Genomic DNA, 11,533 nt, shown 5'->3' with positions numbered 1-11,533 from the left:
TGTAGGGGTTTCTGTGCGACCTACATTCCGCAAATATCAAGTCGCATAGGTCTTGACATAGAGACAATCCAGTGTCGAAGGGTATTTGAATATAGAGTTTTCACATAGCCGCCGAGTTAATCAATCCTTCTCGCAAGGTCACAACACACATTCTCCTCATGCCAGCGAGCAACTCGACAGCACAGGCAATGGGGATGCGCATGACACGCCAGTAGCGATGAAACAAACGATCCACCACACACATTTTGCAAGCCGCTGATGCCCGAGCCTGCGCCGGGAAGTCTTTTGCTTGACTTCGCGTGCTGTTTCCTTGGACAGGCCCGAATGTGTGGTTTTGTGCTTGCGAGAGGGATTCCCACTTCTTGCATACAAAAAGGAAGATATTTTGGAAATATATAAAACATGATAGAGACGCGACGTCATGGTTGCTTTGGTTCACACGTCTGGATGAGCATCGCCTCAGGATGCAACTCAAAACGTTGGTAAGGCACGTTGCGTTGTAGATCGTGTGGATGTTTACATCGTGCGCTTGTAAATCTTGCTGAGGAGCATGTGGTACACGGTCGTGGGCATGTTGGTGACGCCGTTGATGAGCTTGCACAACTCGTCGTAGCTGTCGTTCTCGTACGCGCGGTAGACGGCTTCCAAGTCCAACTGGACGTACAAGTCCTTGATAATTTGGATCGACGCTTCGTTGTTCTTGCCGTAGTGTTCCTTGATGATCGCGCGCTGAGCTTCCGTCCCACGCGAGAGGGCTTGGACGACCAACCAGCTGCACTTGTTGTCTTGGATGTCCGTGCCAATCTGCCACCAACGAGTTCACGTCATACGTCACGCGTGCCGATAGCGGGACTGTACCTTGCCGAGGACCTTGGGGTCGGCATAGCAATCCAAGTAGTCGTCTTGGACTTGAAAGTACTCGCCAATCTTGACGCAAATGTCTTGGCATTGCGAGTAGCACGCGGGGTCTGTCACGCCGCTGGAAACATGTTTTAGAATATAGGTGGAGTGTCGAGTTTAAGAAAATGCTTGAAGAAAATACACGCGACAACACAAAATGTGGGTGCGGCGGAATCGCAAGATGCACCTGGTTGGAGATGAGACACCGACCTGATGTGCATGGCGCAGGCGGCAGAGAGGTAGAACGTGTAGTAAGCAGTCTTGAAGACGACGATCTTTTGGTGACTGGCCATGACGACATCACAGTCAGAACACAACGGCCAGAGTGGGCGGAACAAACCGTTCGATGGTGAAGCGGTCCAGGTTAGTCGGGCCGTCCAGCGGCTGGGACGTCAAGTCGAGGAGCTGACCGAATTCGGTTTGCAAAATCACTTCTTGGAACAACTCGACCAAGTCAATGTAGTACGTCTCGCTGCGAAAGTGCGTCCTCAAGATGGAATACACGAACGATTCCAACAAGAACGCGTCGTTGATTGCGATTTGCTTCACCTACAAACAGGCCCTTGTGAGAAAGGAAGGATAGGTTTTAGATGATACACGTACCTTGGGAACGCGGAACCAGCAAGGTTGGCCACGGCGGGTGATGGATTCGTCCATCACGTCGTCGGCAACTAGGAAAAAGGCTTGGAGCTACGAAAATATGTTTCATCAATACCAAGTAGACTAGTTGGAATGGAGAATATGTACCCATTCGATGCACCAACCCAAAATCGCAGCCTTCTTGCGGGCTTCAGGGGTCAAGCCCTTGCCCTGTGTGAGCGCCTCGGCACTACAATTCACATGTTCGTGATGCTCTGGTTCCAACAATACCTTGCCGTTGAGCAATTTACCAACCAGTGGATAACACTGATGCCGCGGTTCATCTTGCCGCCAATGCAGTTGTAATCAATCATCTACGCCAACCCATTCGTCATGCGTCGGGCGTTCGAAGCAAATGATGTCATCTGTCTCCCGTACGTCATTGACCCATTCAACTGCTTCTGTGGGCATGGTGTACTTTTTCGTCATGACGTTCAAGACCTCGCGCTTGAGTTCGTGACAGATCTCCACAAACTCTACATGCACAGGATTATCAGCACGCATCCGCCATGATGGTCGCCGTGGATGCACCTTGGATTTCTTGCTCCTTGGTCATGCCGTTCGCCATCGTTGCTTGCAAGAGTTGCGCCGCCGCCGATTCAAAAAATGAAGTGACACGTTGGCTGGCGCAGTTCCCAATTGGTATTTCAGCCAATCAGATCGACGAAAGCTCTCGTGACGTCGACATCCCTCGATTGAAGAGCACACCACGTTACAAGAACCTGAGGGACGGATGCTGCATGTGGCCCACCCGACAGCCCCATCCTCACCATGGTGAACGAGGATTTTGAAGAATTTGTTGTGAAATATATCGAAAAACGTGGGAATTTTCACGATTTGGCAGTTGAGACCACCGTGATACAGCATACAAATACTTGGTTGAATATTGTATTTTTTCGAACGAGATGTTCCGAGTGCATGAGCGAGACGGGGAGGTGGCGCCGCAGGTAGGTCGCGGCGTCGATCACCGGTACAAGTGAATGGGGAAGTTCTCGGTAAGCATGTACCCGTCGTCAAAGAGGACGACGACGTTCACTTCAAACTGGACCTTGAAGGCTGCACACAGAAGTGTGAACTTGGGTAGTTCTCCCGTGCTGGAGAAGGTGGTTGTTGTACCTGGTGTGAGCATGGAAGGACATGTAAAGAGGCGGGGAAAGATCATGTAGAGAGGAATGGACACCTGGCGAGCAACGTCGCCCCATCCGACTTGAACGTTTTGGATCTCCGTGGCTAGCACATCGCATTCATTATCACACGCACAGTCAACAGGAGGAAGGCATGTCGCATCGTGGTCATACCATCACGCGCAATGCCTTCCGCATGCGCTACATGCATAATGTCAACAACTACGTTCAGGATATGGATCGGCTCGGACGTACTGACGCTTTCAACTCGGATGAGCTGCAATTCGATGCTCTTCAGCGGGGCTGACGCAGATTCCACGACGATCTACACGTTCGGTAATGAGCATGGTTTGCCGTGGAGAAGTGCACGTACCTCGCCGGTGAATGGGAGGTTGACAGGGCAATTTGTCCTGTGGATATTTCCCTTGATGCGGAATGATGGGATGTTGCCCCGAGGTGTCGTCTGTATGTCAGATCGAGCTGTGATGTGATCGTGAATCCTTGACATGACGTACCAAGCGAACATTTTCCAGCTTGTCAGGGGTGATGCTGAATGATTCAGGCGCGTCCGGGAGCGCGTTTTGCAGCGGCACTTCCACGATAAACTCCAGGGTACGATGGAGGGTTTTCTTCATTATCCCACGTGCGCAGTCGCAAATGATCTCGTACTTGACACTCACGTAGACGCCATGGTACGTCTCGACAAGCCCTTGCTTTGCGTCCACGGCATGGAGTTCGAATTCAAACGGAAACTTGGAAATGCCCACCGGTACCTTGCCGGGGCCAACAACCGGGATGTGAAAGTACACGAGTTCCAGAGGGGACACGGTGTTGTAAAACGCGTCAAAGAGACCGACGCTCTTCGCGCTCAATTGGAGCTTCGCGCTTCCTTCCACCCTCATGCTGATTCCCGAGTGGCTGAACGCGTTCGTTGCATGCACGATTACATGCCCTTGTACGATTTCCTACGGATCTGCACCGTCATGCCAATGCCGCCTCCTTTCGGCCTACGTACATGGGGCCGGAAGACGCGGTCAACGCGGGATAGCTTGATGTCCAACGTCGACATGGGCAAAAAGATACACTGGGTGTATCATATTTCACAGGTTGACGAGAGTATTAAGTGTCAAAAGAAAAGTCGAAGAGACACGTTCTTCTTCGTGGCAAGAGGCACTGAATCGCATCCGCGCCGTTGACACGGTCCGTCTTCATGCTCCTGTCCCGTCCCCGCGTTCTCTCATTGCGCGCGTGTAGACGACCAACTTGCTTGCTAGCTACGGCGTGTGTGTTGGAACGCCCGTCCATGCGCACGAGCGTGTACTGCTGCTCATTCGTTGTCGGCAATTAATTGGTCCTCATACGTCCTGGCAAACTTAGCGCGAAACAACAACATGCGGTGACGAGCCCCACGGACGGAACCAGTGATACGAACGACGAAGACATGAATAGCGCTCCAAAAACATACCCAGGTACGTTCGATTCCCTTCCGACACAATCAGCGGATGTTGTGTAGATCTCATCGACAATGACGAGGGCAGGACGCACGACAACGATCCACATCATGATCGCCGCATCGACGACGAACAAGTGTCGTTCAAAATGCGTCTGTGGGACTACTTGCTGCGAAATGTGCACAGGTGCCGTTCTGATGAATCCATCTCCATTCGTCATGTCCCCCCTGCCAACCCAGCGCGGTGGACGAACTGTACTGCATGTGCGAGCTCGAAAGCAGTATGTCTCGGTGCGAGGACGCCGCGCGCGTAGTGCAATCATGTCATGACGACTTTATCAAGGTGCGATCGACATTTGTTTGGAGTACTCTCGTTGATGCTTCATCTAGCTGATGGAGTGCATTCGCATGCAATCGTCGGTATCGTCGAAGTCGTCGTTGGCATGGGAAGTCAAGAAAGGCCATCGATCCCACGTCGTAAAGCCAACGAACGTCGTCGTCCAAGCTCTCGAGCGCATTGCCAAGACGAAATCGCCCCCTCCACACGATCGATCCCTCTTGGATTCTCCGATTCACTCCACTGGCAAGCAAAACGTCCCTCGGTGAGTAGGCATCTTGATTTACAGCCATTCTCATCAACGTTTCGACTGTAGAGCAGCATCATGTCCAAGCCCGTCCATCTTGGCTGCGGCAAACTCTGACGCCTCCACACAGCAACTCACGCCGCGCCATCAAAAGCTCAGTCTTCCACGTAAACCGAAGCGATCTCCGTCCGAAACCAAGCTTCTATCGGAGCAACGGCTCGACACAGTCACCGCCAACAAACACGCGATCGAGTCCGCCAGGGTCGGTTCACATTAGAGCATCGTCCAGCACATCCTTCCATCTCTGACTTCAATCCTGTGTGGTTGGTTGCGCCAGTTGTCTCGCATCCGTTTAGCAGCCGAGCGCATGCAGCACGTCACGTCCCGGAACGCGTCGTCGCGCCAGAAACAAGAGGTGCGCTGCACAGCAACTCGGCTGACGTTGACAGGGGCGTGGCGACTAGGACATGATGTGGGCCAAGCTCGCCCGGGCGGACCGCCTCAAGCAAGCGCACTTGAGATGGATCGTGAGTAAAGCTGGGTCGGAAAACACCAAAGTCGACGAAATCAACTTTATTCAAACTCTTATGCACCAAGACCGGAAAATGGAGGTACGTTGCCGCATACGACGATGCAAGTTGTTGGCGAGATATCGAGCGACGAAGAGAACGTGGAGAACATCATGCTCGCCTCCAAATAGTTGCAACAGCGGCTGGACCACGTCGCCGTGCGCCGTGCAAACCTTCTGCGCCAAATTCAAGACAAGGCCATGCTCAAGGTACGATCGCAGTCGATCGGTTGTGGCTCGTCGAGTTGGTTCTGTTCCGATCGTAGTCGGGCCTTGACGTGGCTTTCGAACGTGCGTAGGCCGAGAGCATCCGAGCTGCAGCAAAGGCAAAAGAGGAGAAGCTCGAGCTGCGAGTGTCGCAGATTCAAAAGCGCCACGAAGGCGTACAAGCCCGACGCCTCCAGTATCAGCAGGAAAAGAAGGGAGTCGTTGCTAGTCTCCCAACCGAGTTGCTCGGCGCAACGCCCGCAGCACCGCCAAGTGCAAGCAAACGCAAGGCCAGGCAACAATCGCAACCTCGCCAACAATCAGCGACATCGCACCACCACCACCACCACCCAACGCATGCCGCGAATCAAGTGGACGGTGTCCAGCCATCGTTGGAAGGTTCCGTTGAGCGAACGATGGCGCTGAATGCGCAGCGCCTTCGTGACCGCATGCGATCTCTCACAAAGTCGACCAGCTCCATCCAACCCTCCAAGGCACCTTCGCCCCCTGCGTCGCCTCGCACAAACTTGGCATCGCCGCCTCCCCTTCAACACGTTCAAAACGTCATGGCCACGGCTGTCCAGGAAAAGGTGAGACTGGAGGAAACCTTGGTAGCTTGTTCATGGCTCACATGCCATGGTCCAGAACGACGCAATGCTTCACAGTGCCCTCCTCTCGCTGCTCCACCAACACCAACCTGCTCCTCCATCTCCTCCACTGCTGTCACCGACTTCTCATCACGTATCCGCGTCCTGCTCATGGGCTACTTCACCACACACTCTGGCGATGGTTGCAACTGTGCCGACGCTGCGGTGGGTGTCCAAGCCAACGATCGCGCTGGCCCTGCGCGTCCTCTTCGGCCTCTGCGCATCGCACCGCCACCACATCGATACCCTGCTCGGGTCCAACCTGGTCCTTCCTCTTGTCGACGTGTTGGTGTGGGCCCTCCAGCACTGGGATCGGAACGACGTGCTGAGATGGGCCATGCCGCTCCTCGCGCTGTGTCTCGGGCCAACATCGTCATCCAAGCTCGACACTATGCGCGAAGACGTTGGCAGGTACACCGAGCCCACGTTTCAGCGTGATGTGTGGAGCTAACTCGTGGAAATTTCGTCGACCTCTCCACCTTTGACGGTCCAGAGTTCGGCATGTGGCTGTGTTGTGGGATGATCGAGTCCTGCCAATGTTTGGGACGGCGCCATGTCGAGTCGTTCGATTTGAACCGAGACCGATGCGCATGCATGATGCTGAGGGCGCTTTCTCGACGGCTCGCTTGACCATGGGATAACGCTTAGGTACATCGCGAACGTGGGCATTTTGTTCCGGGTCGCCGATCGGTTCGCGTTGGTGGCCGTGACCCAGCAAGATGATCTCTTCCGTCTCACGTGCCACTTTTTAATTGCGCTGACGCGGCAGTGCCACCCAAAGCGCCATGTCGTCGCACGCACGATGCAAGATTTGCGGGTGCCCGTGGCCAAGATTTTTAAAACCACGGGGCTCTTTGGTACGTCGCCACGACCATCGACAAGTCTAGAGGTGTCTCATGGTGGCCAGGGATGATTCCGTTGCTGTTGGCGAGTGTGCCGATCCACGAATTTGAACAGCTTGCACCTTCCGACGATTCCAACGCGAGCAACGGCGGCAACAACGCGACCGAAGCACAAAGTTTTGCTAGGAAGAATTCGTCGTGTGTCGTCGCGCTCAGCGGGTTGATTCTTCGCGCACTCACCAACATCGCGCGCCTCGACGTGACGTGGTTTCAAGCGGTCGTTGGGTCGTCATCGAACCACCCGCGTTTCCTGGAGCTCGTACGGTCGGTGCTTCTTTCTGCATGCCACGAGTTGCTCGTGGAGTTGCTCCCGTTGCTCGGTTACTTTGCGCTGCAATGTCGTGCTCACCAAAAGTTGGTGCGGGAAGACGCCCCTTCAGGCGATCCGTCGGTATTGCAGCTTCTCGCGGCGACGCCATTTCCCTTTTACAGCGATTCTCGGTAAGATTTGTAGATGTGCTTGCGTCATGGATATTTTGGCAAAACATGGATCCAAGCTCACTCGCGTGCGATGTGTCTGTAGTGGGAAGGATGTGCTATTCCCGACGTTGCTGATCTGCTGCTGGGGAGACGACGACAACTCGGCGATACTCGAGATGGACGTGAACCCGATCATGTTGGTCGTTTACCTCCAAAAGCAAATCGAGCAACAACGGGCGGCGTCGACCGCCACCTCCTCGTCGATGTCGTCGGGCGAATCGTGGCGCGGGCTGGCGGCGCGGCTACCGCTCGACTCGTGGGACGATGTGCTGCGGTACTTTGAGGGACGAAGCGGCGGCACACGTCCTCCTTGTAAACAGCGTCACGCTGCGCCGTGAAGCGTCCGTGTTAGGAATTGTCGCCGTTTCGAACGAAATTTGACGTTTGGCACAACTCTCAAATGCCGCCCAGATTCTGGTGTTGTATACCTCGGTTTAAGGACGAAACGATCCCCTCGAAAATCAGTGCATAGACAAAGCCAAATCCAATTTACAGCGTCAAGTTGAATGTTTTTAAATCGAGGGAGTGTGTGGAAACTTCGACCTCACTCCGATTCGACGTGCATGCGAACTTCCATTAAATTGCATACAAACCTCCATATCATTTCCCGATTTTCAAATAAAACCCGAAGCTCAATCCATACTTCGACGCATGAGATGTGGGTAATGCTGACGAGCCGACCAGTTGATCTCTTGTGTCGGGACCGCCGTCCATCGCACCATGTTGCGTCGCCGCACCCTCGCCACCCTTGCGGTACTGCTCCACGCCGATGTGCACGCGGTAGACACGGACTTCGGAGGGTACCCAGCCCGTTCTGGAGTCGGCATCTGGGTTGATGTTGACACGCCGCAGGAAGCGCGGACAAAGGTGTCATCTCGCGGCGAAACGTGGGACCTTGTCATGAGCGACGAGTTCGAGATTGAGGGCCGATCGTTCAAAGCGGGCCAGGATCATCTCTGGACAGCTCTTGACATCCCCGACGGCGTCAATGCCGCGCTTGAGATGTACAACTCGTCCAACGTGTACACGAAGAACGGCAAGCTCGTCAACAAGATCGAGGAAGGACCAACGAATGCGACATACTTTAACCAGTGGCTTGAAGTGCCAGCGATGGAGACGCGCACGCTGGTAGGAATTCCTTCTTGAGACGTTTTCCAATTGTCGCTTTGGTTGTAGCACTACACCGCCGGCATGATTCAGTCGTGGAACAAGTTTTGCATGCAAGGTGGGCTCATCGAAGTCGCCGCCAAACTGCCCGGGGCGATCAATAACGTGCCGGACGCCGAGCACAAGAGCGTGACCAACAACCCGAACGCACTCGGGTTCAAGTGGGTCGATGGGAGGAAGGTTCCCCTCCCTCCGCTCACCCCAGTCGTCGACGGTGCATACTACCCAACGTGGCCCGGCATTTGGCTCATGGGGAACTTGGGCCGCGCGCTCTTCGCCGGCTCAACGACGCGCATGTGGCCATGGACGTACAACGAGTGCGACGAGTCGCTGGCGCCACATCAATTGATTTCGGCATGCAATGCCAATCCGGGCTACGGTTTGAATCCGAACCAAGGGCGCGGCGCGCCAGAGATCGACATCCTCGAGGGTGGCGGGAAGGCCATCTCGTCGTCGATTCAAATCGCCCCCGGCATGCCAGACCAGTACCGCCGGAAACCGGTCGTCAAGGGCGGCCCCGACACGGACAACAAAACGATGGAGACCAACATCTACTGCGTGTACGGCAAGGAGTGCTTGACCCCCGGCGCCAACATCCCGGACGCCCCCACGTCGGCCTATAAGGAGCGCAACTACAAGAGCTGGTACCAAGGGCTCCGATATGCCGTCAACAGCCAATGCCCCCGAAACTACGCCCAAGCTCAAGGCGAAAAGGGCTACTTGTCGGTATGGTGTCGGCGACGACTTCTTGTTCAAAGCCACGACATGCACTCTCCTTTTGTTGCTTCGACGTCCCTATATGCGCTCTGGACGCCCCTTCACCGCACGTCGGGGGCGATGCTGGATCGAGCGGCGTTACCAGTGTCCTTGGTGGTGATCGAAACGACTCTCATGTATATCGGACGTGCGTGTAGGTGAAAGCGGCGCAGGACAAAGGGCTCATCAACTTGAACTACTGGTATTGGGAAGAGATGAGTGCAGCCAAGGACGTCCATGCGGACCTGGGCCTCATCGACGGCAAGGGGCCTCTCCACTGGGGTATCAACTACGAAGGCCGGTGCTTTCCCATCGCGAACGGCTACGTCGGATCGTTCCTGTGTGACCCCGACTCGAAGAACCCCAAGTGCGAGTCGCCGCGCAAGGAAGGCGTCGCCGACACGAACCAAATGGCCAAGTTTGAGTACCAAATGGATGCGATCTCGGCCAACTGGGACATCAATCACGATGCGTACACGACGTTTTACATTTACCAAGTCGAGTGGTCGGTCGTTGATCTTGGACATCACGAGCTCGACGACTCACTTCGGTCTGGCACAGGGTCATGGGCGCGACCGGGTACATTCGGTGGAGCCTGCGCGACGCGCCGCTGTTCGAGATTCCCGCAGCTGCCATCACAGACCCGCCGCAGGACCCGACTGGGAAAGTCCGCAACCCCAAGAAGCTCATGATTGAAGAGCCCATGTACATCATTTTCAACGTTGCGCTCGCGAAAGCATGGGGTACGCGTGCTGCTCCACTGCGTCGGTCGTAACGGGACCATGCTAGGTGCCACTCCGCCCAACGTTGGCATCGGCCCGTGCCGCGGGAACGCGACGCACCCTGCGCCAGGCTCGGAAGCATACAACAAGACGCACAACATTTGCGACTCGTTCCCCATGTACATGGAGGTCGACTACATCCGCATCTACCAAGACGTGTCCACGATGACGCTGGGGTGCGACCCGCCGACTCACCCGACCAAGCAGTGGATCGACGAGCATCTCAAGGACTACACGGATGCGAAGAACCCCATGACCCGCGTCGACGGCGGCGCGACTTGCAACTCGGACGACGACTGCCTCGCCATCGGCACCACGGTTCCGAGCGGCCGGTGTGCGGAACGCCGGTGCTTCTGCGTCAAAGGGTATGGCGGCCCCCGGTGTACCAAATTTGTCGGCGCGAAATCCATCGACACCAAATCGCCCAACTTTTTTGGCCCGCAATATCTCTACCCTGTCGTCCTCATCAGCGTCGTCGCGCTCGTGCTCGTCCTGACAACGGTCGTTCGACGAAGGCGCCACGCCGCTGCCGCCGCGCTCGCTGCCACCACGCAAAGCCGCAAACCCACCAAGCAACTCGACGACAACTTCGACGACGACGCGACCCCGCAGCAGCAGCAGCGGCGATTCTATGCCCCTGCCAACTCGTCGCAAGTCTAGTTGGTGGTTTCAATACAATAGGCTTTAGATCGAGCTGGCCCTGGGTGCCTCCCCGTGTTTCCCATGGTGCAAGGCTGGCTTGAGCAAACCGCGGTTTGCCTACTCTGTAAAGATGAAGGATTTGGCCATTGCAGAAGTTGTACGTGGCAGTGGCGACGGAACGTGGAGGGTGGTCCCGCTAACTGCCGCGGCAGTAGTACGGTGTCCGCTGTGATCACGTGGTAGCACGATTGGGGCATACACGATGTGCATGCAGGTATCGAAGTGGCCGCCTCGCGTGAGTGCAGTCGTCTGGCACAATGCTGGGTTGTCGCAGTGGACTCACGTGAGCGTTGTGTTTGCTGTCATGCATGGAGAGGCTGACTCCAACACTCGAGATCGTCGGTGTGACGAAGTCGCAAACTTCCACCATACGCATTGCAATCAAATCGAGCAATTGCTCAAAGCACAGATTCTCCAGCAAATTGAGGTGCACATGGCCAACGCCTCGAGCGGTGTGCGCGCCGTGCCGACGCCACTAAAGATGGGATGGATGCCCTTGGGAAAGGACAATCCGAGTGAAGGACGTTGTCATTAGAGAGGTTTTGGTGCAATTCCAGTCCCCATCCAGTGGGGCGCCCCACCATATGGTGACAAAACCGGAGTCAACCTGTAAAATCTAGTTCTG

General features: G+C 55.4%; 4 protein-coding genes across 4 annotated transcripts; 2 read left to right on the top strand and 2 right to left on the bottom strand.

The window, feature by feature from the left end:
• Positions 1-360: 360 nt before the first annotated feature.
• On the bottom strand, positions 361-2,136 carry H310_07913 (hypothetical protein). The gene is made up of 9 exons (XM_008873432.1): positions 2,071-2,136; positions 1,918-2,015; positions 1,795-1,853; positions 1,648-1,729; positions 1,504-1,590; positions 1,241-1,449; positions 1,111-1,185; positions 859-979; positions 361-804 (listed from the first exon to the last, which is right to left on the bottom strand). The coding sequence occupies exons 1-9, from the start codon at positions 2,105-2,107 to the stop codon at positions 517-519; spliced, it is 1,056 nt and encodes a 351-aa protein (XP_008871654.1). The 5' UTR covers positions 2,108-2,136; the 3' UTR covers positions 361-516.
• Positions 2,137-2,503: 367 nt separating this feature from the next.
• On the bottom strand, positions 2,504-3,732 carry H310_07912 (hypothetical protein; the record flags this gene model as incomplete). Its single annotated transcript, XM_008873431.1, has 7 exons — positions 2,504-2,595; positions 2,656-2,769; positions 2,838-2,864; positions 2,919-2,988; positions 3,037-3,126; positions 3,179-3,628; positions 3,679-3,732. 7 exons carry the CDS (start codon positions 3,730-3,732, stop codon positions 2,504-2,506), a joined length of 897 nt encoding a protein of 298 aa, XP_008871653.1.
• Positions 3,733-3,813: 81 nt separating this feature from the next.
• Positions 3,814-8,002, top strand: H310_07911 (hypothetical protein). Its single transcript, XM_008873430.1, has 15 exons — positions 3,814-3,863; positions 3,918-3,980; positions 4,041-4,132; positions 4,177-4,300; positions 4,354-4,456; positions 4,504-4,715; positions 4,767-4,959; positions 5,035-5,112; positions 5,162-5,308; positions 5,398-5,475; positions 5,565-6,062; positions 6,118-6,530; positions 6,768-6,976; positions 7,027-7,462; positions 7,545-8,002. The coding sequence occupies exons 2-15, from the start codon at positions 3,967-3,969 to the stop codon at positions 7,837-7,839; spliced, it is 2,892 nt and encodes a 963-aa protein (XP_008871652.1). The 5' UTR covers positions 3,814-3,863; positions 3,918-3,966; the 3' UTR covers positions 7,840-8,002.
• A 173-nt stretch (positions 8,003-8,175) lies between these two features.
• H310_07910 (hypothetical protein) lies at positions 8,176-10,998 on the top strand. Its single transcript, XM_008873429.1, has 5 exons — positions 8,176-8,629; positions 8,678-9,394; positions 9,583-9,929; positions 9,986-10,167; positions 10,214-10,998. The coding sequence occupies exons 1-5, from the start codon at positions 8,222-8,224 to the stop codon at positions 10,864-10,866; spliced, it is 2,307 nt and encodes a 768-aa protein (XP_008871651.1). The 5' UTR covers positions 8,176-8,221; the 3' UTR covers positions 10,867-10,998.
• Positions 10,999-11,533: the final 535 nt, after the last annotated feature.

Source organism: Aphanomyces invadans, assembly GCF_000520115.1.
Source record: "Aphanomyces invadans strain NJM9701 unplaced genomic scaffold supercont1.15, whole genome shotgun sequence".
Classification (NCBI taxonomy): domain Eukaryota; phylum Oomycota; class Saprolegniomycetes; order Saprolegniales; family Verrucalvaceae; genus Aphanomyces; species Aphanomyces invadans.
This window is presented reverse-complemented; position numbering and strand designations above follow the sequence as displayed.

Bases quoted from the DNA above. Each gene is read 5' to 3' on its own strand.
- H310_07913 (XM_008873432.1), bottom strand. From the start codon at position 2,107: ATGGCGAACGGCATGACCAAGGAGCAAGAAATCCAAG. The intron at 1,186-1,240 runs GTTTGTTCCGCC...CGTCATGGCCAG, and splicing joins GACCGCTTCACCATCGAACG to TCACCAAAAGATCGTCGTCT. The intron at 805-858 runs GTACAGTCCCGC...CGTTGGTGGCAG, and splicing joins ACCCCAAGGTCCTCGGCAAG to ATTGGCACGGACATCCAAGA.
- H310_07911 (XM_008873430.1), top strand. The intron at 5,476-5,564 runs GTACGATCGCAG...GAACGTGCGTAG, and splicing joins AAGACAAGGCCATGCTCAAG to GCCGAGAGCATCCGAGCTGC. The intron at 6,977-7,026 runs GTACGTCGCCAC...CATGGTGGCCAG, and splicing joins TAAAACCACGGGGCTCTTTG to GGATGATTCCGTTGCTGTTG.
- H310_07910 (XM_008873429.1), top strand. From the start codon at position 8,222: ATGTTGCGTCGCCGCACCCTCGCCACCCTTGCGGTACTGCTCCACGCC. The intron at 9,930-9,985 runs GTCGGTCGTTGA...GGTCTGGCACAG, and splicing joins TACATTTACCAAGTCGAGTG to GGTCATGGGCGCGACCGGGT. The intron at 10,168-10,213 runs GTACGCGTGCTG...GGACCATGCTAG, and splicing joins TGCGCTCGCGAAAGCATGGG to GTGCCACTCCGCCCAACGTT.